General features: G+C 46.1%; 1 protein-coding gene across 2 annotated transcripts in view; it reads left to right on the top strand.

Annotated features, from left to right (window-relative positions):
• MRAP2 (melanocortin 2 receptor accessory protein 2) overlaps positions 1 to 25,579 on the top strand; it is a 53,500-nt gene that overhangs the window by 16,864 nt on the left and 11,057 nt on the right. For both annotated transcript variants that reach the window (XM_090035922.1, XM_090035914.1), the window contains exons 3-4: positions 2,420 to 2,553; positions 24,287 to 24,386. In XM_090035922.1, the coding sequence (XP_089892048.1) occupies positions 2,427 to 2,553; positions 24,287 to 24,386 (227 nt within the window). In that variant the 5' untranslated portion in view covers positions 2,420 to 2,426. The remainder of the gene's footprint in view (positions 1 to 2,419; positions 2,554 to 24,286; positions 24,387 to 25,579) is intronic.

Below are 25,579 nucleotides of genomic sequence, written 5' to 3' on the forward strand. Positions count from 1 at the left end.
TGGCTCAAGCCACTGCAGCTTTTGACTGTAAACTGGCTTGCCCACTACACTTCCAGTCCTGCCTAGTTACCATTCACTCCTCAGCACGGACTTTGTAAGCCCCCTGCAAAGTCTCATGGTAGGTAGGGGAAAACAATAGACACCTTTTTCCAGTACAGATTACAAGAGATCCAAGCACAGACTCTGCCTGCAGATGTGAGTGAGCATTTATTACAATTTTTTAAAATGAGAATTCCACATCAACAACTTGAGCTAGTTTGATCGGACCTAAAGGTCACAAGATTTGCTTCTGTTCTGTACTCTGGAGGAGTGCCTTTCTAATCGTTCATGTTCCTTATATGTGGCTGAAGATTGATGCTTGTGACTTAAAAGCATGGACCTTCTTATCTGTAGATTCTTCTTCTGTAGAAGAACAAATGTTGTTTCTGCAAATCTTCCTGTCAGTAAGTTCATTTGCAAGAGCTTGAATAATTGTCAGTGGAGCCAACCTCCCTTCCCATCCCATATATATCAAGCTCTAGTATGAATTCATTTTTTCACTTTGAGCATGTGGGAGGTTGACTTCTGGCCTTTACCAAATCTCTCCTAACACTTAAGGCATCCTACCAGCTAAAATAAATGGTTAGAAGCATTTGTACACTTACATTGGATGTATTCATCCATGTCTCAATCCCTCTCTGCCTAATTGAAAGCACTCTTAAATTTCTTACTAAAAATAAAATCTTTGTCCTGCTTAATTTTTGTAGTGAAAAGTTGCATGGTGTTTCAAAGCACTGATCGCACTTCATGTTAAGTACATACATAAGCTTTTACAGGACCTGGGTCAAAACTAAGTAAAAATGTCCAAAGCTTCCCTAAAAAATGCACAGTGAGACATGTGGAGAACACTTGGGTAAGGAGCAGGGATCTGGGTTTTCTGTTTGCCAGCGAGAAGTGTGCATTTTCCTCCTTTTAATGGAGAAAAATTTGGGAAACCACAGGCTTCTATTTGCAGGCTGGCAGAGATTCAGCCAAGGAGCTGCTTGAAGTTTGGGGGAAGCAGGATATAGGGGATGCCATGTGCATGTGTGCACGCACATATGCAAGTGGCAGTCAGGCAGGGCACAGGTAATGTGGCAGGCCCCCCCCCCCCCCCCCAGATTTCTGTGCCTACAGCGGGGTGTGCGGCTGCAGCCAGGCTGGACCAGCTCTGGGCAGGAGCTGCTTCTGTGGCCCTGCAAGTGGGACCCAGCACAGGAGGGCATTGTGCCCCCCTGCTGCCAGGTGGGCAGGGAGCCCTTCATCTTAGCAGCCATGATGCAGCACTCCCTCCCACGCTGGCTCCTGCCTGCTGGGTAGCAGAGGCGGCCCTGGCTTGGAGCTGGCTGCAGCCCTGTGTCCTGCTAGGGTTAGAGAAATCTGGGGTGGGGAGGGGGTGTCATGTGCCCCTACCCCCATTCATTGCCCGTGTCCTCCCTGCCCCCCCCCCGCCATGTAGCCTGTATGTACACCCAACCCATTCCCCAGATGCCCTCCCTCATACTGGGGGGCTGTGGGCTGGGAGTGAGGGGGTGCCAGCAGGGCTGGGGGGGTGGTTTGGGAGTGAGGGCCATTGACATGTCAGGGTTGCTTAGCACCACAAAGCAGAAGAGGGGCAGGGGCACCTCTCTCCCTTTTTTCCATGATTTAAAAAAACAAAAAAGAAACCAAAATTAAATGTCAAAAGATATAGGTATTTAGAATTAATTTTATTATAATGGCAGTTACTGGTAGGCTTCCAAATTGCTTTAAAATTGTAAATATATCAATAAAACATGCTCAACTGATATATCAAGAGAAACTTATAGATATATATGCATGTGGATTTGGGGTTTTTAATTGAGTAATTTGGGATTTTTTTTTAAACTGAGAAAACCAGGATCCCTGGTAACGAGTTCCAAAATCACGTATTTCTAATTCTCCATGTTTGAATGGAGTTCTTATGTATATAAAAAGTCTGTTATTTTTGTAAAGTGTAATTCCTGAGTGCTGTACAGTGTTAAGGCTATGTATTGGTTAACCAGCTATTGGATTAGCTTTAATGATTATTACCTGTTTATATATACCTGATTTTTGTGTTCTTAAAATATAGTCAGTCACTAGGCTGGAAAAATGTGGTCTTAGTTTGTATTATCTTCCTGTAGAGAGATGCTAGAAACGAGTTTTGAGTCCCATTGGGTTTAGGGCAAGAAGAGAATGGAATGGAGGGGGTTGTGCTCCTTTGAAGGGGTGGACAAACAGACTTTGAAAGGAGCCGTTTCGGAACAGATATAACCAAAAAGGGTGTGAGGAGACTGCAAGAGAATAATTGGAAGCAAGAACAAACAAAATGAGCAGTCATCGTTTGATGTTCCTTTTTACTTCTAACACATTTTATATTTGTTTCTACATATCTGTCCAGGTTCAAGATGTCTATGCACAGGTTAAGTTCCAACAGAACATCTCAGCAGGCCCTATCTAATTCTGATTACACTTGGGAATATGAGTATTACGAGTATGGACCAGTTTCATTTGAAGGACTGAAAGCTCATAAATGTAAGTCCTATACAGAAGTTCCGTATTATTGGTTGCTCTGTATTCTACTTGTCAGAGCTCTTGCTGAGTGCTTTAACTATGATTATTCTTCAAAAACCTCTTTGAATTAGTTATCCCACACATAACTATTAAGCTAATGGCATTTTTCAGTTTCTCTTTTTCTCCTTTCTTTGAGCTATTATTTATATTGGCACATCAGGATGTCATGCACTTCCTTAGTTGAAAAAGAAATTTGTCCACACTTCTGCAAGACTGAAGGGGTGTCCAGCCCCCTGTTATTACACCATGTAATCCCTTTCAGCATCCAGTAGCTCTGTCATGAAGAAAACTTTCATTAAAGCAAAAGAAAAGAAAATGACTTGTTTGCTTTTGTTCTTGTAAAATGGGGGGGAGGGGAAGAAAAGACACTGAAGGATTTGAAAGAGATTTAGAAAGGAAAAAACATTTTCATTCTGGCTTTGATAGCAGTGACAGCATTAAAAAGGAAAGTAAGCTTAAGAAAAAATTTAGAAGTATATCAAGATCTTGGTAACCAGAGAGATCTGGCTTTTGGAAGAGCGTGATTTATGCCAATGTTGGATACACTGGTAGAGGCAACTTGGTTCCAGTTGTCCATAGATTTCATAGACATTAGGGCTGGAAGGGACCTCGGGAGATCATCGAGTCCAGCCCCCTGCCCAAAGGGCACGAAGTCAGCTGGGGTCATAGGATCCCAGCAAGATAAGCATCCAATTTACTTTTGAAGGTGTTCAATGTAGGTGCTTGAACCACCTCCGCTGGCAGACTGTTCCAGACCTTGGGGGCTCGGACAGTAAAGAAATTCTTCCTTATGTCCAGCCTGAAACGGTCTTGCAGGAGTTTGTGACCGTTCGACATCGTCATCCTTTGGGGCGCTCTGGTGAACAGACGTTCCCCCAGATCCTGGTGGTCACCCCTGATAAACTTATAGGTGGCCATCAGATCACCCCTGAGCCTGCGCTTTTCCAGGCTAAAGAGTCCCGCGGCGCTCAGCCTGTCATCGTAAGATCTGTTTTCCTGACCTCTGATCATGTGTGTGGCTCTCCTCTGGACTCTCTCAAGCTTCTCCACATCCTTTTTGAATTGTGGAGACCAAAACTGGACGCAGTACTCCAGCTGCGGCCTCACCAAGGCCGAGTACAAGGGGAGAATGACGTCCCGGGATTTGCTCGAGAAGCATCTATGGATGCACGCCAGCATTTTGGTCGCTTCACTAGCCGCAGCATCGCATTGCAGGCTCATGTTCACCTTGTGGTCAATGATGACCCCCAAGTCTTTTTCTTCTGTAGTGCTAACCAACATAGCACTGCTGAGCCTATAAGGATGCTGCAGGTTTTTCCTCCCATGGTGGAGAAGCTTGCATTTTTCAGTGTTAAACACCATGAGGTTCTCGTCTGCCCATTTGCTGAGCTTGTCCAGGTCAGCCTGGATCACCCGCCTATCTTCTGGCGTGGATGCTTTGCCCCAAAGTTTGGTGTCATCGGCGAACTTGGCCAGTCCGCTCCTGACTCCAATGTCCACATCGTTAATGAAGATGTTGAACAGTATGGGTCCCAGGACAGAGCCTTGAGGGACCCCACTGGTCACAGGGCACCATGATGAGTGACTGCCATCAATTACAACCCTCTGGGTCCGACCACGAAGCCAATTTCCCAGCCAGCGGATCATGGTGGAGCCAAGGCCACAACTGGGCAGTTTGGCCAAGAGGTGATCCTGGGATACCAGATCAAAAGCTTTTTTGAAGTCAAGATATATGACATCAATCTCTTCTCCCTCATCCAGGTGATAGGTCACCTGGTCATAGAAGGAAATGAGATTGGTCAAACAAGACCTACCCACAACAAACCCGTGCTGGCTGTCCCTTAGGATGTTAGCCTGGGCCAGTCCCTCAAGGATGGCCTCCTTAATAAACTTTTCTAAGATCTTCCCCAGGATAGAAGTCAGGCTAATGGGCCTGTAGTTAGCCGGATCCACTCTCCTCCCTTTCTTGAAGATCGGCACCACATTGGCCTTCTTCCAGTCTTCGGGCACTACACCAGAGCGCCAGGAGTTTTCAAAGATCTGTGCCAGGGGCTGGGTTATGACGCTCGCCAGCTCCTTGTACCCTGGGGTGCAGATTATCAGGGCCGGCTGACTTGAAGGTATCCAGCTTCTCAAGGTGTTCCTTCATGAGGTCAGCATTGATGGAGGGTAGGGGATCCCCCTCACCCAGATTTCCCTGTCCCATAGCAGGCATGGGCATCCCGTGTGACTGATGAAAGACTGACGCAAAGTACCTATTTAATAGGTTGGCTTTTTCCTGGGCGTCAGTTGTCAGTTGCCCCATCTGGTTTAGCAGGGGTCCAACATTGCCCTTGCTTTTCCTCCGGCTCCCCACATATCTGAAAAAGGACTTTTTGTTGTCCTTGATGCCTGAAGCTAGTTGGAGTTCAGTTGCAGCCTTGGCTTTCCTGGTTTGGTCCCTGCAGGACCGGACCAGTGTGGAGTAATCCTCCTTGGAGGTGAATCCTGTCCTCCATCCTTTGTAGGCTTTCCTTTTTAGCCACAGTAGGTCCGCTAGGTCTCTGGAGAGCCAGGGGGGCTGCTGTGCCTTCTTGCTGCCTTTCCTCTGTGTTGGAATAGATTTAGCTTGTGCACTGAGGATCGCTTCCTTGAGAAGCAACCACTCTTCTTGAACTCCCATCTCCCTGGGGTCATGGTCCCTGAGGGCCTGACCGACTAGCCTCTTGAGCTTGTCAAAGTCGGCTTTTCTGAAGTCGAGGACTTCTGTGTTGCTGACTGACTTGCCAGCTTTACGGCGGATGGTGAAGGTGATCAGCTCGTGGTCGCTGTCACCCAACTTCCCATCAATCACTAGGTCGCCGATTAGGTCGTCCCCCGTAGCCAGTACCAGGTCAAGCAGCGCTTTGCCTCTCGTTGGCCCATAGACTTCTTGGGTCAGGTAGAGGTCATCCACGCACGAGAGAAAGCTTTGCGCCCACTCAGATTTTGCTGAGTGATCTTCCCACGAGATGTCCGGGTAATTGAAGTCACCCATGACAACCAAGGTCCTGGAGCAAGCGGCCTCAGTCAGTTCCCGGGCGAACTCCTGGTCAAGCTCGGGACTTTGAGTGGGAGGTCTGTAGTAGACTCCCACTGTTGTGTCCCCTGTGCCGAATTCCCCACGAATTTTTACCCAGAGGGTCTCTAGCTGTCCATGCTGGTCGCCAACATCAGCTTGCAGGGACATGTAGCTTTCCTTCACATAGAGAGCTACACCCCCGCCCCTTTTGTCAACACGATCCCTCCTGTACAGGGTATAGCCCTCTATACCCGTGGTCCAGTCATGGGTGGAGTCCCGCCAGGTCTCCGTTATCCCAATGACATCATATTTCTTTGCACTGAGCAGGAGGATGAGCTCATCCTGCTTGTTGCCCAGGCTGCTGGCATTAGTGTACAGGCAGGCAAGTGTGCCCTTGGGGGCTCTTGCCTTGCCCACAGATTGTGCCAGGGCTGGGGCAGGGGTGGGCTCCCTTAAATGCCCCCTTAAGTGCCTTGGTCCGCTGGCTTTGCAAGGGCCTTTCAGCGGGCCAGCAGGGGCAGTAGTCTCCCCATCCCCCAGCGGGCTTAGTTTAAAGCCCAGTGGAGCAGGTCAGCTAGCCTGGCTGAGAAGAGCCTCCTCCCCAGGGGAGACAGGTGGAGGCCATCTCTTCCCAGCAGCTCGCTGCCTCTCTCTCTCCAAAGAGCGGGCTGTGGTCATGGAAGCCAAAGCCTTTCCAATAACACCAGCGCCGCAGTCTTTGGTTCACCGTGTGGATCCTCCTCTCCCTCCTCAGCCCATAGCCCGAGACTGGGAGGATTGACGAAAACACCACCTGAGCTCCCAGACCCCTAAGTCCCACTCCCAACTCTCTGTCGCGCCTCATGACCTGGCTGGGGGTGCTCCGAGCCGTGTCACTGGTGCCCATGTGAATAAGGAGCATGGGGTAGTGGTCTGTGGGCTGGAGAAGCTGCGGGATCCTCTCCGCAATGTCTCAGATGCGGGCCCCCAGGAAGCAGCAGACTTCCCGGGCTAAGGGGTCAGGGTGGCAGATTGCCCCCTCAGTGCCCTGCAGGATGGAGTCTCCCACAACAAACACCTTTCGCTTTGTCTTGGGGAGAGCCGGGCCAGTAGCTGCGGTCGAGCCTGGGTTGCCTGCAGGAGCTGGGAATTGCGTGGGCTCTGCTGGGGCTGCAAGAGTTGCGAACCTGTTGCTAAGCTCCGGCGGGGCAGGGGCCTTGGTGCGGCGGGCCTTGGGGCCCTTGACCACCTTGGTCCATGCCCCTGACTGGGCAGAGCGGGAGGTCCCAGAGTCCTCCTTAGTCGCGGAGGGAGACGGAGCTCTCCTCTGCGGCTCCCGGGGGAGAAGGGCCTGGTAGTAGGAGTTTATCTCCTGCTCACAGTCCCTGCTGGCACGCGGTCTCTGGACTGTGGCCTGGAGCTCCTCCAGCTGGCGCGCCAGAGACCCCAGTAGGGAGCAGACCCTGCAAGGGGAGGTGGCCATGCTCCCGGGCCCCAGAGCCTGAAAAAGGGACAGGCAGCCAAGAGCCAGGGGCTCCGTCTGCGTGGAGCCCGGAACCATGGGCTCTGTCTGGGCGGCTGTCTCTGAGGTGCCCAGTGGAGGGGCCGCAGAGCCCGAGGGGACCCTCGGGGTGCGGCGCGTGCCCATCCGTGTCATGCCTCTGGTAGGCTGGCTATGGCTGGCGGGGGTCGCAGGCAGGGTCTCGTGCCCTCCCGCGCCCTCCTCTGCGCGAACTCTGCGCTAACTCAAGCGCCTGTTTACGCAGCCTGGTCGCGCGGCTCCGGCCGCGTGGCTCCCTGTGGGGCTGGGCCACGTAGGGGCCTGGGCGGGGGCTTGACCCGGCCTGGCACCAGGCAGCAGCCTCCTCCCAGCAAGCGAGGAGTTAACCCCTTTTCACCATGAGCCCGCTTACCTCCGGCTGTGCTGGGGGTCGGCAGGGGGCTCGGCGGCTGCTGAGGGGGTGTCTGGGGGGCTTCGGGGGAGTGGGGGCGCAGCGGGCTTCACCCGCACGTCTCTCACCGCTCCAGAGCCTACTTGAGTCCATGCAAACAACAGTTTGTTTTTTTTTCTTTCCAAGTTGCATACACATTAATTACTTCAAGCACATAGATGGAACTATTAGCAATTATTTGTTTTTTAAGAAATATGTAATTATTTGTACACTTCTACTGTGCAACCTGTTGTGAAGTATCATTTGGTAACTGGGAAGCAAACAACCTGGGGAGCCTTATGGAAGGATATTGCAGAGATCTGCATCAGGTCTGTTTTTATCAGATATTTACTAGAGGAGTAGACTACTTAACATGCTAAATTCCATTTTTTTATTGATATGGGTGTTGTTCAACAGTGCAGATAAATACTTAACATGAACAGAGCAGTAAATATGCCTAGAAATTAGAAAATTCCTGGAAAATTCAATCTACTGTAACTAGGGAAACCTAAGAAACAAACATCTACTCAATTGGGTTGGATTGTTAATAAATGCATATAAAGTAAGTAAATAAAGCAGTTTTGGTCACTCCTAAGCTATCTTATTTTTTAGGTTTGTATCCTCCTCTTCCCAGCAGAGTCTTGGGGCTGTTTATAGTAAAGACCAAAACAACATATAGAAGCACATAGACTACAATGTTAAACAGAAGCTCCTTAAACAGTTTCCCAGCTTAGACTTGCTTGCTGAATACCTGTACAAACAGGCAGGTCTTGCAGAATTTCCGTAAGTTGTCCAGGCTTAACCTTTTTAGGGGGGCTTCAAGGGGTCCAAAACTGAGGCGTGACTACCGAGAACAACCTCCCATATGTTTTCACCAAGTGATCTTGGGGCATTTATGGTATGGTCCCTTTTAGAACAGTGTTTCCACTTTTGTTTCCATTTGCAGACCCCTGTGGAAACTTCAGATGGAGGTGTGGATACTTTTGAAATGAAAGTGTGGGTATTCACATACTTTTGATTTATCATAGTCATCTTTTGCAGACCCCTTAGACATGGTGTGCAGACCACAGGTTGAAAACCACCACTTTAAAAGGGTTGCTCTTGGCTGGCCTTGGGGATCAGTTTGGGATACAGGGGAGTTCTCTTAAGTGTATATATGGCCTGTTTAGGGCCTTACAGGTTAAAACCAGCACCTGGAATTGCACCTGGAAAGCTATTGGGAGTTGGTGCAGATTCTGGAGCACCTAAATTTACTGGAATAGTTTCAGAGCAGTCCTTGAATACTCTTCAGGTTGGGTAAATGCTTTATTGACACTTCATCGTCAACTGGGTCAAAGGCTGCTGAAAGATCTAGCAAAATCAACAGGGCATAATTTTCCCTGTCAGTCTCCAAGCAAAGATGTTTGAGCCAATGCCTCAAGCACAGTTGCTGTGCTATGCTTGGGATGAAAGTATGATGACCTTTCCTAAAAGGGGAGGTTAGGAAGGAGTTCATAGCTGGCTAGGGATTGAATTCATGAGTTAATGACTTGGTGTTTGATTCTGTTGCTATTAGTTTCTGCCAAAGCTCAAATAAAGAGATTCTGGCAACAGATTGTCTTACACTTTCTGAAATGCATGCATCTTAAAGGAATAGGGCATCACTGATGAATCTAAAAAGGAAGGTCCCTTCCCTTTACCAGGGGGCTGAGATGCAACCAAGTTGTGTGAGGCTTGAGTTCAAATCCTTTGCAGCCTGATTCTGAGCCAGAGTTTGGACTGAGTTTTCCCACCTCTTGTTGGGTCCGGACTAGAGTATTCTGGAATGATAGATGAAGGTCTTTACTATTGTAACTGTGTCCTAGGCTTTTCACTCCAGTTACAGCAAGGAGTAGAACCCATGTCTCCTTTGCAGAACCATGAAACCAGCTGCATTGCTACACACATCATGGTACTTGGATGCAAGTTTGCGGTGTAATTTTGCATTTAAAATCAAATGCATGAGTCGTCTGTGTAGGCAGAAATTCTCAAATAGGCAGATGATGGTCTGTGTCACCAAAAAAAAAAAAAAAAAAAAAAGAGCACTTAACTATTCCAGTATCAGAATGATTTCATAGACATTAGGGCTGGAAGGGACGTTGCAAGATCATTGGGTACAGTCCACTGCATAAGGGGCAGGAAGTCACCTGGGGTCAAATGATCTTGGCAGGATAGATATCCAAGTGTTTAAGTGTCCAGAATAGGTGCTTGCACCACCTCTGGTGGTGGTGGTAGGTTTTTGTTCCAGGCCTTGGGGATTCGGACAGTAAAAAAGTTTTTCCATATGTCCAGCCTAATACGGTCTTCCAGGAGTTTGTGACATTTGGACCTTGTCTACTCTTGGGGTGCCCTGGTGGACAGACATTCTCCCACTTCCTGATGCACAACCCTTGTGTACTTATAGGCTGCCACCAAGTCACCCCGAGCCTAAGCTTTTCTAGGCTGAAGAGTGCTATGGCTCTCAGCCTCTCCTCATAGGGCTTGTTCTCTTGCTCTCTGATCATGCATGTGGCTCTCCTCTGGGCTCTCTCTCAAGCTTCTCCAGGACCTTTCTAAAGTGTGAAGCTCAGAATTGGGTGTAGTACTTCAGCTGGGGCCTCACCAAGGCCGAACAAAGTGCAAATGGAAACAAGGCGGAGGATGACTTCTTGGGTCTCACTTGAGATGTATCAGTAAATGCAAACCAGAGTTTTATTTGCTTTGCCTGATGCGGCATTGCATTGGTGGCCTTTATGTTCAGCTTGTGGTCAATTGTGAACCCCAAGTCTTTTTCAGTCTGTGGTGTAGCGAGTGTAGCATTGCTGAGCCTATAAGTATGATGCAGTTTTTTTCACCTGAGGTGGAGCACCTTGCATTATTTCTCCGTGTTGAATGCCATCAGGTTTTGATCTGTCCACCTTGTGAGCCTGTCGAGAGTCAGCCTGGATTGCCAGCCTATCCTCTAGTGTGACCACACTTCCCCATAGTTTGGTGTTGTCAGTGAGCTTAGCCAATCTGCTTCTGACACCAGCATCCAGATCACTTTTAAATATATTAAAGGGTACAGATTCAAGGACAAAGCCCTGGAGGGGACGCCACCGGTCACCATTGCGCCATAGTGATAGTCCATGGAACTGAATCGTCCTCTGGTTCCGACCATAGAGCCAGTTCCCCAGCCATTGGGCTGTAAGGTTGTCAAGGCCGCAGTTCCCCAATTTTACCATAAGTATATCATGGGACACCAGGTCAAAGGCTTTTTTGAAGTCCAAATATGCTATCAACTTCTCTTTTGTTTAGGTGGTACTTCACCTAGTCGTAGAAGCAAGTGAGATTGATCAGGCAAGTCCTACCTGCAACGAAGCTGTGTTAGCTATTTCTCAGAATATTGCCTTCTGCTAGCTTGCTGATAATGGTTTCTTTCCCCCCCTGCTCCAAGATTTTCCCAGGGATTGAGGTTAAACTGATTGGCCTGTAATTCCCCAGATCTTTCTTCCTCCCTTTCTTGAAGATGGGCACCACATTGGCCCTCTTCCGATTTTCAGGCACCTCACCTGAGCTCCAAGTTTTTGACTATCCTTGCCAGTGGCTGTGCTGTGATGTCAGCCAGTTCTTTTAGCACTCCTGGGTGCATTCCATCCAGGCCAACTGACTTGTGGATGTCCAGCCCTTCAAGGGGTTCCCTCACAAGACCTGTGCCAATGATGGACCTGTGTTTGCCCTTACCATGGTAGTCCTGCATCTTGTCAGGCAGGGTGATCCCCTTGGGCTGGTGGAAGACCCACACAAAGTAGTCATTAAGGAAATTGGCTTTTTCCTGGGTGTCTGTTTATAAGCTGCCCCATTTGGTTTAGCAAGGGTCCAGTGTTGCCCTTGTTTTTTTTTTTTTCTGATTTCCCATGTATCTAAAGAAGGACTCTTTAGTGTCCTTGATTCCTGTAGCCACTTTGAGTTTGGTTTCAGCCTTGGCTTTCCTAGTTCGCTCCCTACAGGTGCAGGCCAGTGCCAAATGCTCCTCCTTAGTGGTGTTTCCTGACTTCCATCCTTCATAAGCTTCTCCTTTTGGGTACAGGATGTCCATGTCCCCATTTAGCCAAGGGGGTCGCCCAGCCCTTTTTTGCTCCATTTTCCTATGGACTGGAACAGACTTCACTTGTACTTCAAGAATTGCGTCCTTAAAGAGCAACCACTTGTGGTGGACTCCCCTCCCTATCAGATCAGGGCCTTGACAACTAGCCTCCTGGGCTGGTAAATGTCAGCTTTCCTAAAGTCGAGGACCTGTGCATTGCTGACTGATTTGCCAGCTTTGCGATGGATAGAGAGAGTAATCAACTTATGGTCATCGTCTTCCAGCTTCCCTTTGATTCTCAGACCACTCGCTCAATCATCCCCTCTGGCCAGTACCAGGTCCAGGAGCACCTTACCTCTTATCAGCCCATAGACTTCTTGAGACAAGTAGAGCTTATTGCTGCATGTGAGGAAGCTTTGTGATGGATCGGATTTGGCTGAGCGTTTTTCCCATGAGACGTCAGGGTCATTGAAATCGCCCATGACACCCATGCACTGAGAGCGTGCAGCCTCTGCCAGTTCCCTAGCGAATTTGTGGTCAAGCTCCTGCTCCTGGTTAGGAGGTCTGTAGCAGACTTCTACCGTTGTATCCCCTTCACCACATTCCCCCTGTATTCTAACCCAGAGGGTCTCAAGTTGACCTCCTCGGATGCTAGTCTCTGCTTGTAGGGAATTGTACTGCTCCTTCATATAGAGAACTACACCCCACCCTTTCTTGCAACACAATCCCTCCTGTACAAGGTATAGTCATTTATACCTGTGGCCCAGTGATATGTGGAGTCCTACCAGGTCTCCGTTATCCCTATGAGACTAGTCATTTCTGTTCAGCGGAAGGGCCAGTTCTTCCTGCTTGTTCCCCAGGCTCCTGGCATTTGGTAAACCTGCCATCAGAAGTGGTGGGCTTCCCTGCGCTCCTAGAAGAGCCCTGTCCCTGGGCTGGAAGAGGAATGAGATCCCTTGTGCAGTCTAACCTGCTGGGTTTTTTTTTGTTGTTTATTTGTTTTTATGGTTGACACTTGTGGGGCTTGCAGTGATGGCTATCTGCCAATCAACCAGTGATCTTGGTTTAAAGCCCTGTCGAGCAGGTCAGACATTTTGGCCAAGAAGAGCTTCTTCCCCATCTCAGTGAGGTGGAGGCCATCCCTTCCCAACAAACCACTGCCTCTGATGCGCAGACTGTGGCTGAAGAAGCCGAAGCCTTCACGATGGCACCAGTGCTGCAGTCTTCTGTGCAGCGCTGGTGGAGGAGAAAACCACTTGTGCCCCACCCCTCTGAGCCCTGCTCCCAGAGCCCTGTAGTCATAACCCGGCTGGGATTGATCAGAGCCGTGTTATTTGTGCCCATGTGGTGAAGGAGGAAGGGGTAGTGGTTGGAGGGCCGGATAAATTTTGGGATCCTCTCGGTGACATCCTGGATATGGGCCCCTGAGGGCAGTTTAACAATTTTGTTAAAGAAGAAGAAAATAGATAAGGCTGGAAGAACGACAGAAATATGAACCAAAACTTTCTCTGTACATGTACAACTAAATAGTTTGTCTTCTAATATGTAGATTTAGTTCTTTTAGAAAGCAAGGAAACAAAACGGCAGTTAATAACAAGTATTTAAGGAGCGCAGGTAGCAAAGAAGGAGGAGGAACTATGCTCTAGCCTCTCTCAAACTTTCAAAGCTGTATATTCTTCCATTTTGTCTTGCTCCTGCCTGTGCTTTGCAAATCCTTCTGTGTACATCAGAGGCAGACCTCCATGTTTGCTCTGGCTTTTTAAAAAAATATCAGTTTACATCTTATATGGCTCTAGGCTTTTTTTGGTTTTGTTTTATTATTTGGCCCAGAGCAGGACAGGACCTGAACTACTTTAGCCTTTGATGAAAGTGCATATCCCTACTCCAGTTCTTAACAATGATGACATGGTGGCATAGACGGTCCTCAAGCCTTAAAACTGTACTTTGTCTTGCATGGGGAATCTTTCAGTAACAACTTGAGAGCTCAGCAGTATCCATTCTTGTCCTGAAATAATCTGCAAGATGGGTGGGATGTTTAAGACGGGATGTTTAAGATGTCTGTATAATAGTATTGGTTAAGTTCTTGCCTGTTGCAAAAAAAAGACTTCTGAATATGTTCATCCCTACTCTGAAAAATTGGCATGTAATTTTGGTGAGTAAAAGCAGAGGCTGCAGTGTTGGGCAGCTATTGAAGTGGGCCATATGTGTTTAACAGATGGACTCCTGAGTGTCAAAAAAAATTGTTTGCTGAAGATGCAAAACAGTTTCAAAGAAGAAGAACATAACAAAAATGCTCTTTAGTCTTAACCATATCCTGTTACTGTGTCTGTGATAACATTTATGAAGCATGTTTTTATTTTGTAAGTATCTGATAAAACATGTTCACTTTTTATCACAATCTCCCTAACTTGTATTCCATCCATGCATTTAACTGAAGCCCAAACTCAAGGAGGCTATTTAGAGATTAGCTTCATTAGTACTTCTAGTTGCATATTAGCCCAGTGCAACATGGGAGGCAGGTAGCAAGAAGAAAATCTGTTGCCTCTGCATGCTGCCTCTGGACCTCTTGAAGTCTAGTAGCACAGGTGTTTGCTTGAGTCTGCTTGAATTAATGTTGTTACAGGCATGGTAGGCCAGATGGTTCAATTGTCAGACTATGTTGCTGAATTCTTAATTGGCCAATTTAGTTAACTTTAAATCACTTTAAAATTAAAGATGGGAAGCCTCTGTTTGACATGGAGCGGAAGAGGGCAGGCAGCATGGTGGCAAATGAGATGGGGAGCAGGAAGCAGAACTGCAGGTTGGGCAAGGAACAGAGCAGCAAATAGGAAGGAGATTGGAGTGCCACTCAGGAAGGCTTAATTTATGACACTCATGCCAAAATGTTGCCCCCAGTGCCATATGAAGTTTGTGGATGGGGAGCCTAGGGTTTGGTATTACCTAATGCACTTATAGGATCCAATCCTGTGGGCCTGATTCAGTCTTGATTTATAGTGGATAAGTTTCCTTTGAAAGCCTGCGGAAAAGTAGATAAGACACCATTCATTTCAGTGGAAATGTCAGGTTTTGCCAGGTCTGAACTTGCTCTAGACACCCAGTGGCACTTTTAAGGTCTCATACCGAATGATTAAACATCATGGGAGCTTCTGATAATGCTAATTGATGTCAAAGATGATTATAATCAGAACTGGGCTTGATAAGAAAGCGATGATGTTGATCTAAGGGTGACAATGGGCAATATACAGAAGTGAAATAAAACTTTCTAATGCCCCATATAAAGTAAAGCTGTTTGGGGCCTCATTATAGTTGATTTAAGGTTGTATTTGCCACTGGAATACACTGATGTGTTGAGACAGGTGGTCCTGATTGCATTTCATTTGTTATGGATAACTTAAAGGACAATCCCAAATAATAAAATATATGCTCTTAGTCATCTAGAGAGAATCTTCCAAAGCAAAAGAAAAATAAATGCAATATTACAGGGAGGAAAATTTAGATGGAAAAATCTGAACAAAAATTGGGTGTTCTGGATTAAGAAGAGCTTATTAGATGGCTAAAATACCACTGCTGCAGAAGAGAACTGAGTAAAAGTCCAAAAAAGAGCCTGTTCTGGTCAAGGGGGGATGTGAAGGCAGCAGTGGAAGACTAATAATAATAATAATGAAAAAGAAAGGAGCCCTGTGGGGACAGAAGTCGATACAAATCAGAAGCTTAGAGAGAGAATCGATAATGGAATCTAAACATGTATTTATTTACCTTATTTTTAAAATGTACCTGGAAGGGATTTTTAAGTACATTTAGGAACAGAAACCTTTCCAACAGTGCTGTAATTGAGTGTATAGAGATTTGATACGAGAAGCCCTAGTAGATTATATATTGGAAATAGTTTGACTGTGTCTCTTATTACAACACAACTCCCTTATTTGCATGGGCCTAATACTTGTTCCAGTCCTTGTGGAACCAGAGACCAGTTGAATACCATCTTTTTTTATAAGGATCTTGCAGGTGTTTGAAGACTCTTACCAAATCTTCCTTCAAGTCTCTCTCTTTTTACCTCTTCTTCAAGGCAAAATAAGCTAATTTCTTCCAGCATTTCCTTGGGTCATGTTTTTCTTAAACAACTTTGAGGTAAACAGACTATTTCAACCTTTCTTGGAGCCTAACCTGCATAAAATGAACTGTTCCAGACAGGAGATCTTACCACACCTTCAACTCTCCTATGAAATATGAACTTTAGTTTCTACCTAGGAGAACTTTTACAGTCTCTTCTCCTATGCCTGAAGAAGGGTGTTTGTGCCCAAAAGCTTGCAATTAAACACGTTTTTTTTTTCTTTTGCAAAAATCTAGTTGATCTAAAAGAGATCACCTCTACCACAAGTTCCAGTTCCTTAAACCTCCTAAGTACTTTCAGTTGTCTGCTTTGGACTCTTTCCAATTTTGTCCACCTCTTCCATGAAGTGTGCTACCCCAAACTTGGGTATAGTCCCCAGGTGTGAGGCCTCATCAATGCTGAATCACTTCCTATAACTTGTATATGACACACTCCTGTCAATACATTCCAGCACTGGCGTTTTTTGGCTTCCGCCCCCCCCCATTACCTTGCTGACTCATTCAGCTTGTGATTCATTACAACATCCAGGTGTTTTTCTGCAGTAATGCTACCTAGCCAGCTGCTATTGAAAGAGAGCAGCACCCTGCAGGCCATACCCTCAGTGCAGCAATGGGTTCATCTCCAGCATGCATTTGTTTCTACCTGGATAAATGAGAACACAAGCTAAACCCCATATCTTCCAATAGGACCCAGAGCTTAGTAGTTACTTCCAAACAGTTCATTGGCATTTTCATTAGTTCCTCCATGAGTGAGTAGCATGGGGTAATAGTCAAAGCACTAGAAAAGTCTCGGCAACTGTTCTGTAACCTTTCAAATTTCAGGGTTCGGCAAACCTCGGTGGATGCTGATCCCTGCCATGTACAAGAGAATACTTGTGTAACTGTAGCCTATACCAGCCCTCCAGGGTGAGGTAACACCCTTATGCATCACAGACAGCATGTTCATTAGGGGTGTTGCCGATTCAATTCGGAGAAGATTCAGCCTGATTTGGAGACCAAATCTGAATGTAATTGGGAGACCAAAAAACCCCTCTGAATTGTTTCGGAGCCTCCAAATGGATTTCAAAAAAGATTCAGATGACCGTCTTTCAGGGGACCAGAAGCTGAGAAGAGGGAGGGGGAGCAAGGGGGGAAAGACTGACATCTGTAGCTGGCTAGTGACTGATCCTTCCCCGAGTCCCCTTCGAATTGTGCTCTAGTGAAAGGACGTAGAAACAGCACGTAAGCTTCTGCCTGCAGCCTTTCTGTCCCTTTTTGTGAGCTGTTTCTGCCTGAGCACTGGGAAGGCCTCCTGTTACAGGCTACCAGCCCTGCTGGTTTCATCCCGCTGTGCCTTAACAAACCCACAGTCGCACGTCACGAGTTTTTGCTTTCAGAACCTTGAGGTGCAGTTTCCCAGAAACCCCTGCACCAGTCTCCTTGACACCTGGCAGGCTTCATGGCCTCAGTAGGGGCTACCGTCCGTGCTGCTTTCATCCAAATCTGCCAAAAAGTGATCAAGTTACAGGTATTTCAGTTTTCCCCATTATAGTCTATGGCTGAATATTCCAAAGCCGATTGGGACAGTGATCCGAATTGAATCACTGTCCTCTGATTTGGCCAAATCTGAATCGAATACTTCCCTATTTGCACAAGCCTGATATTCACAATGGATCCTTGCTTTACAGCTTGAAATGTCTTTTATGTACAACAGTAGCAACTCTCAGGTCCTAGAAGTACGTAGGTATGTTTATAACTTAATTGGGACTAGCGGTGACCTTGCTGTATTTGTTATACAGTTGGACCCCCAGTTGCACAGTTTTGAGTTACGCTCATTCACGTATACACGCTTTATATAACATGACCGTGTTTCAACTTAAGCGATACCCTGCTTCACATTTACACTGTTTGCAGTAAGGCAGTTGTTAATTTGGAGTCTACTTACATAGTGTTGGCATCAGTTGTTGTCTCCTCCAAGATTGTCCATCATTTTTGGTTACATTAACCCCTGAATATTTGTGAAAATGATCTCAAAGAAAGCCTTTGTTGTGCTCAAAAGAGCACTTAAGTCTATCACCCTGACCCAGAAAATAGAAATCCTTGATAAAGTGAGAAGGCAATAGTGCTGTGTCACTTGCTCGCTAGTACAGTTTAAGTGAATTGACTGTACGTACCATTAAAAAAAAAAGTGAACAAAAAAATTAGACTGTGTGAAAACAACAACCCCTGTGCATTTGAGAGTGGTGAAGACTAGAATTCCTCATTTAGATAAAACTGAGGAATTCCTTAATCTTTGGATCAATGAAATGACCAAAAGAAAAGGAGCAGTTGTCGATGGTGTGGCAATTAAGGCTAAAGCTTTGTCTCTGTATGAGCACATAGCTGGGAGTAAAGGTTTTAATAAAGCTATCAGTTTCATTATTTTGTGTGTTTAAATATCCTTTTATTATGAAATAATGTTATCAAAGCTTGGTCCCAGGTCCTTATCACCCTGTCTTCCACTGACTTAATGCCTTGAGTTACACAGTTTGAACTTGGGTGGTGTTTTTCAGGAACGTATCCCCTGTGTAACTTGGGGTCCGACTGTAAATATACATTTGGTATGCTTTTTAAGCTTAACTAAAAAATGAGCACTTTGAAGTGAGGCATGGGGGACCGTCTCTACAAAGGTAGCTCTGTATTTAAGTCTTGCGCAGTGTTTCCATAGTGTAAGTATTTTCATTTGTCATTCTTGTGCTCGGTTGATTTAACTGGGTTTCCTTTTAGCTTTGAATCTTCTGTGTATTGGAGTATGTTAAATAAGAGTATCTGTTATATCATTATTGCAGATTTTTTTCTGCTGCTTAGCACCTTTTATATAACGAAAATCCAAATTTTGGCTAAATAGAAAAGACTGAAAGCTACTCAACCAAATCTTTGCCTATGACCTATTTATTCAGTATTATGTTAGACTAGTGTCTGTATCTGTGTTTGTCTCTCTGTCAATTAAATATTCCTCAACATGCTCTTTCACAGATTTCTACTCACAGGGGAGAACACAAAAGCTGCAGGGGAAATGTAACAGGTCTGTGCTGATAAATTAAATCCTTCAGGAACAGAGGCTTCCTCTGAAACCACAAAAAACATTTTTCCCTATCTTTAGCACATCAACTGCTCAAAGTACTGTTTTGATCTTAGTCCATTTTTCCAGCTCTTCTGTAAGGTGAGAATCCTTATTTACAGACAAAAAACAAGCAAGCATTTTAAAATTTTAGAAATAAAAACTCCCTGGTTTATAATCTCCTTCTAACAGGTAATGGTAAACCTGATCATCCTTTGCAACTGATGTGTTTTACTCAAGCAGTCAGGTATCTAATACAGTATTTGGCACTCAATTCAATATTGGCTGCTTAAAGGGAATCTGGCTAGGCATTTATTAACTATATTAAGGAGTATAAAGAGAACCACTTTAGCCCTAGAGACTTCTGTTCTTTTTTACATTCAGCTGACTCTCTTGCACATTTCAGGTTCACTAGTAAGTAAAATAAAATAATGTAAGTTGCTCTTGGGCACAGTCACCAAATGCGACAGACAGGCAAACCTTTGATTACAGATGAGGGCTGTTTTAAGTGATTGGAGGGTCATTCCGTGGTCCAGGGGAAAATGGGGTTAAGTTGAAATGAAGCAAAATGAACATATACCACGAAAAATGCCTGTCTTTTTCCTCTTGCTCTCTTGGCGGTTTGAAGTTTTCTTGAGCATTGGCATTATGGTGTATTCCTAATACAACAGCATAAAATTTTACTTCAGTGCTATGTGGGTTTCTTCAAAGAATATTTGAACGTGGTTAAGCAGTTAAAGTAGCACTCAACTGGCAAATGGCTGTACACATGGCATTTCACTTTTAAATGCAATTCTGTGAGTAATGTTGCTTCTGCCCCACGTGTGCAGGTGTAGAGGGGGTGCTAATTAAGGACTCATGTGATGGGAAGAGGGCTGGGCTTGAGCCATATAAACCTGGAGCCTGAGCTGGTCTGGCAGTCCAGCCCTGAAAGCCTTAAAGGTAGGAAGACCTGGCAGCAAGGCTCCTGACCTAACAGGAGAACTGGGTGTGCAGATCTGCAGACCTGGGAACAGGGGAAGTTACCTGGGCCAGAGAGAGGCTAAGTTACACAGGCAGATGGCCTCTTTATGTTAAACCTAGAGAGGGTTTCAGGGTCCACCATGGCACTGAGGTGTTTTTATTTAAGTTGCTCTGGTGGTTTAGCCTTGAGCCCTGAAGGCAGGCTCACGGCCTACTCGGAGTTGGTAGCCCAGAGACTCTAGAAGTGGGGTCAGCAACTTGTAACCAAAGTAGAGGGCAAGTAGAGTTGGGGAGCCCAGAGGTCTCAACTGGCCTGAGGGTGGGGCCCAGGCTCAGGAGGGGCCCCACCATGCTATAGGTTTGGCAGCGCTATACTTGCTAGCACCAGGGCTGACAGAAGCTTGGGGGCCATGATTCTTCACAAGATGAACATGAGCCATCAATGTGATGTCACAGCTGGTAAAGCAAACAAAACTCTGGCTTGCATCCATAGATGCTTCTCAAGTAAATCTCAAGACATCATCCTCCCACTGTACTCAGCCTTGATGAGGCCGCAGCTGGAATAGTGCATCCAATACTGAGCTCTACCATTCAAGAAGTATGTGGAGAGGCTTGAAAGAGTCCAGAGGAGAGCCACATGCATGATCAGAGGGCAGGAAATATGCCTTATGAAGAGAGGCTGAGAGTGATGGGACTCTTCAGCCTGGAAAAGTGCAGGCTCAGGGGTGACCTGGTGGCAGCCTGTAAGTACATCAGGGGTATGCATCAGGATCTGGGGGAATGCCTGTTCACCAGAGTGCCTCTAGGGATAACTAGGACCAATGGTTATAAACTCCTCAATGACCATTTTAGGCTGGACATAAGGAAAAACTTCTTTACTGTCTGAGTCCCCAAGGCCTGGAATAGACTCTCTCCAGAAGTAGTGCAAGCACCTAATCTGGACTTGTTTACAAAACATTTGGATGCTTATCTTGCTGGGATCCTTTGACCCTAGCTGACATCCTGCCCTAGGGGCAGGGGGCTGGACTTGATCTTCTGAGGTCCCTTCCAGCCTAATGTCTGTGAAGACTAAAGGTCAAGGAGAGACCATGGCTATAGACTGCCAGAGCCAGGAAGCCTAGAGAACCCAGTTGGCCCAGGAGGGACCACGGCCAGAGACTGAGCCGAGGGGGGGCAAGTTGCACCAGGGAGCCTAGAGGTTGTAACTGGCCTGAGGGTGGGGCCAGGAGGGGCCACTGCTAGAGACTGACAGGGTATGGGACCTGCGGTTAGGGAGGCTGGAGCCTAGAAGCCAGGTCCAGTACTGTGGGTCTGGGCTAAAAGGCCCAGCAAGCGCAAAGGGGAGGAGGATGACTTAAGGCCAAGACCCCTACAAGTCACATAGATTCATAGATTGTAAGACCAGAAGAGACCTTGGAAGATCATTGGGTCCAGCCCCCTGCACCAAACAGGAAAGGCAACTGGGGTCAGGTGACCCCAGCAAGGTGACTGTCTAGTCTCCTTTTGAAAGTTTTCCAGGGTAGGTGATTTGCACCACATCTGGAGGGAGCTTATTCCACAGTCTGGATACCCTGACTGTGAAGACATTTTTCTTGATGTTGAGTCTGAATTGGTCTTCCAGGAGTTAGTGGCCATTACTCCTGGTTTTCCCCTCGGGTGCCCTGGTGAACAGTTGCTCACCGAGCCCTTGATGTACTTCCCTAGTGTAGCAGTAAGCTGCTCCCAGGTCCCCTCTCAGCCGCCTTTTCCTCAGGATGAAGAGTCCTAGATCCCTCAGCCTTTCCTTGTATGGCCTGCCTTTTAAGACTCTGATCATAAGGGTGGCTCTCCTTTGGACTCTCTCAAGCTTGTCCACATCCTTGTTGAAGTGTGGTGCCCAAAACTGGGCACAGTACTCCAGCTGCAGTCTCACTAGTGCTGAGTAGAGCGGAAGAATTTCCTTCTTGGTTTTGCTGGAGATGCATCTACTGATGCATACCACAGTATTATTTGCCCCGTGGTATCACACTGCGCGCTCATATTCATACTGTGGTTTATTATTATCTCCATGTCCACTGTACATGATGATGGTACAGTAACACCCATGAGGCATGGGGTGTGGTGTAGGGACGGACAGGGGCACACAGTGAGCCTTTAAGGCTATAGGTGCCCTGCAGAGGCACAGATGGGCTGAGAGGATCTGTTGAACTTACAGGTTGAACTGAGCTTATTGGGGGCTATGAGGGATCTGGTGGCAACTTGCATGGACTAAGGCTCCCTCCAAGGCCCATGGGCAGCCTTTCTTACCTAATTTTTCTATAAGAGCAAGGTGTAGTGTGCAAGCAATCAGGGGAGGACTACACTAGAGACTAAGCTGGGCAGGGACTGCATAGCCACCAGGGGGTGTCACAGCCACCTGTGGGGCTTGAACCTGCCACAGCTCGTCCTATGCCCTGAATGAAATGGAAGCTCAAACCCTATGAAAATAGCATGTGACCACATGTTTAGACTGTCACAATGTATATGAAAGGAAGTGAACTGAGCCTGTACAAGTAACTGATAATCTGATTTAACTTTTTTCCTTGCTTGGTTTTGCAATTAAACAATGTAGAAAAACCCAGTGTTAAAAGAGCTATTTGTAAGACCCATAATCAGAAAAGATGTTTTTTTTAAAAAAACCCTCTCCTAAACCGAAGTAAACCCAATTGTTAGATGCACTTTCCCCATTCTCCAGATTATTAGGGTTTGAACACTGAACCTTCAGTGCAGCACAGTGAAGGGTGCTGTTAGGTGAGCAGTCCATTACTTATGTTCCCAGAAAGTGGTATCTATCCTGGAGGTGATGGCAAATGACCCAGTACCTGCCCTGAAGGCCCTAGTTGTGGGGCCTGGCCTGGTCTGTTCTCCCTCTACAAGATGGAGTCCTTGCCCTGTGGGATACTTTCAAAGGAGGCATAGGCCTCCTATACGGTGGGCAGGAGGGAGCCTAGTTCAGCAGCCTGCCTCTTCCTTTCCCATCACTATAGCTGCTTTAATAAACAGTAAGTCTGATTTAACTACTTCACAGCAGTGTAAAAACCTTGTCTTAGTAATCATTCCTGCTGAAATACGGATACAAATAATAGCTTAGGTCAGCAGTATATTCACAGTACAGTTCATGTTGCCCCAGTATGGGTATGGCCCAGACTGAAGAACGTTTGTGTTCATTGCTTGTGGGGGTGAGGAAAAGGTACCAACATTTTCCTAAGACTGTTCAGCTTCAATTTAGGTGAACAAAGTGTGCTCTTAGTGCAGAAACAGCCAATAGCATACTAGGTTGGATCAACAGGAGTGTGACTTTCTAATTGAGGGGAAGTGATTTTTTTTTTTTTTCTTCTGCTCTATTCAGCACTGGTGAGGCCTCACCTGGAGGATTGTGTCCAGTTTTGAATGCCACACTTCAAGGAGGACATGAACAATTTGGAAAGAATCCAGCACAGAGCAACAAGAAAGATTAGGGGCCAGGAAAGTATGACTTGTGAAGAAAAGCTAAAAAATGTAGGGTTATTTGGTCTGGAGGAGAGACAATTGAAGGGAGATTTTCAAGCTTTCAAATACTTGAAGGGTAAATAGAAAAAGGATGGAGATTGGGCTTTTCTCTGTGGCTGTAGTGGACAGTTTTAGGGGCGGTGGTTTCAAGCTGTAGCAGAGGAAACCTTTGGTTGGAGATTAGAAGGCACTTTCTGACTACGAGGGTGGTCAAACATTGGAACAGGTTACCTAGAGAAATTGTGCTATCTCCATCCATGGAAATTCCAAAGAGCAGGTTGGATAGGCACTTGGTTGGGATGGATTAGTCAAGGATGGTCCTGCCTTGAGCAAGGGACTGGACTAGCTGGCCTTGTGAGATCTGTTCCAGCTCTACTTTCCTATGATCCTAAGTGAGAGGAGGTGAACTTTATATCTTCAAAAACTGAACAGAATTTTATAAGACAACCCCTCTAACCCTTCAAGGTGCTAGTATGACTGAAGGGCATTCCTCTGTGTGGCACTATGAAACAGCTATTCAAATAAAAGATGTCCAGAATCTCTTGTAATGCAAAATGCTAGGTAATGTAATAGTGGTGGCTGCCAGTTCTGTAATAATGCTTTATAATCCATTCATGTATTGCTCTATTTGCTGTCTAGCCTGGACAAAATAAATTCAGCTTATTCAGTCAAATATAGCAGATTAGCCTGTGAGCTGCCGTTTGGATGTGATTAGGCATTAATGATGGCAAGGCAGGGCACTTGCTGGAGGCTGCATGCGTAGGAGGTCTGCTGGAGCCCAGCACCCTAGGCAGTTGTTTACCATAAGCACTGACCGTTGAAGTTTCCTGTTACAAAGCCAGGAGGAACAAGGTGTTTCTGCATTCAATGCAGTACAAGCTTTAATGTTGTTAAGACTGAACCAGTTGCTTCTCATTCTTTTTGAGTATTTCCAGAGATTGTGAGTGTGCGGTACATTGACTAGTCAGAAACTTTTTATAAGCAAAGATGAAATACTAATCGGCTTATTAATTTTTCTGCAGATTCCATTGTGATTGGATTTTGGGTCGGTCTTGCAGTTTTTGTCATTTTCATGTTTTTTGTACTGACCTTGCTGACGAAGACTGGAGTTCCACACCAAGAGTGAGTATGATCCATGTGCAACAGCAGTACTGTGGGCTGATGAAAGACTTCTCCACCCTGACAATGGTGTCTTTCTTTCTACTGCGTTGTTTATAAACAGCATGTTTTCTGGTCGGTGTTACCCAAAATTTTACCGGTTCCTAAAACAGTGTTTTCATACTGTTCAGTTGATCTAGTCCAGTGGTTCTCAACCTTTTTTAGACTCAAGGCACCTCTTAGAAAAGGCTCGCCTTTAGTCAGAAAAATAATATAGCACGTTTTCTGTTGGAAAGAACTTGGAAAGATCATAACAGGTTAAAATGCTTTTAACACTGTGGATTCCTACTTGAAATATCTAGGTTTCTCAGTGCTAACATTATGTAGCACCCTTGAAGTACTCTCAAGGCACCCTAGTGTGCTGTGGCACCCTTGTTGAGAATCATGGCCTTGGAAAGATCTGACTTCTGATGAAGACTGCCTCACTTCTTAAATTACAGCTGACCAAATAACAAATGCTTGTTTCTGTGCAGTTGCAGCATATAGTGCCAGTGCAGATATTATATCACTCTCCTCCCCTCCCACTTATTCTGCTTTTTGTTCATATGGCCAAGCATGGGGCAGGAACATATTCAAGAATCTTGTTCTCTGAGCTCCTCTGGGAGTGTTTTTTTTTACTGTGTATTTTAATACCCTGCTTTCTTATGAATCAGAAATGCAGAAGAGAAGGGCAAAGAGTGCATGTGCGCACACACATGTAACTTTCCAAATTTCTTATATGAAAGTATGCATTTGAGACTGTCAAGTTTTGATTATATTCCATTAAACTTCCACATTGCATGGGTTGGAGTACATAGAAGTCATAATGATACCTGCCATGGACTGCATTAGTGAAACTTGAATGATGGCAAAATTCAACGTGAAGTTGCTGCAGTGTAGATGCTGCCTAAGCTAAGGCAGTTGTGGCATCTGGCTTGTTGCAGGGAAAATTGAGCCCTAAATGCCTCTTTTGGGCTTTAGGGTAACATCTAGGAACTCATGGCACTTACAGAATTCCATCAGTGCCTAAGTTTGTGCAGCAGCAGATGCACACCCACCTTATTTCTGACTGCAGTGATTTGTTATAAAGCGTTATGCCTATGTTTCTTGTAGGGTTTGATTCTGGAGACCTGTTCAGACCAGATCTAACCTCCTTCTCTCCCCCGGATCCTTTTACC

This window comes from Crocodylus siamensis, chromosome 1 (genome assembly GCF_052110815.1).
Source record: "Crocodylus siamensis isolate JL-2025a chromosome 1, ASM5211081v1, whole genome shotgun sequence".
NCBI lineage: Eukaryota > Metazoa > Chordata > Crocodylia > Crocodylidae > Crocodylus > Crocodylus siamensis.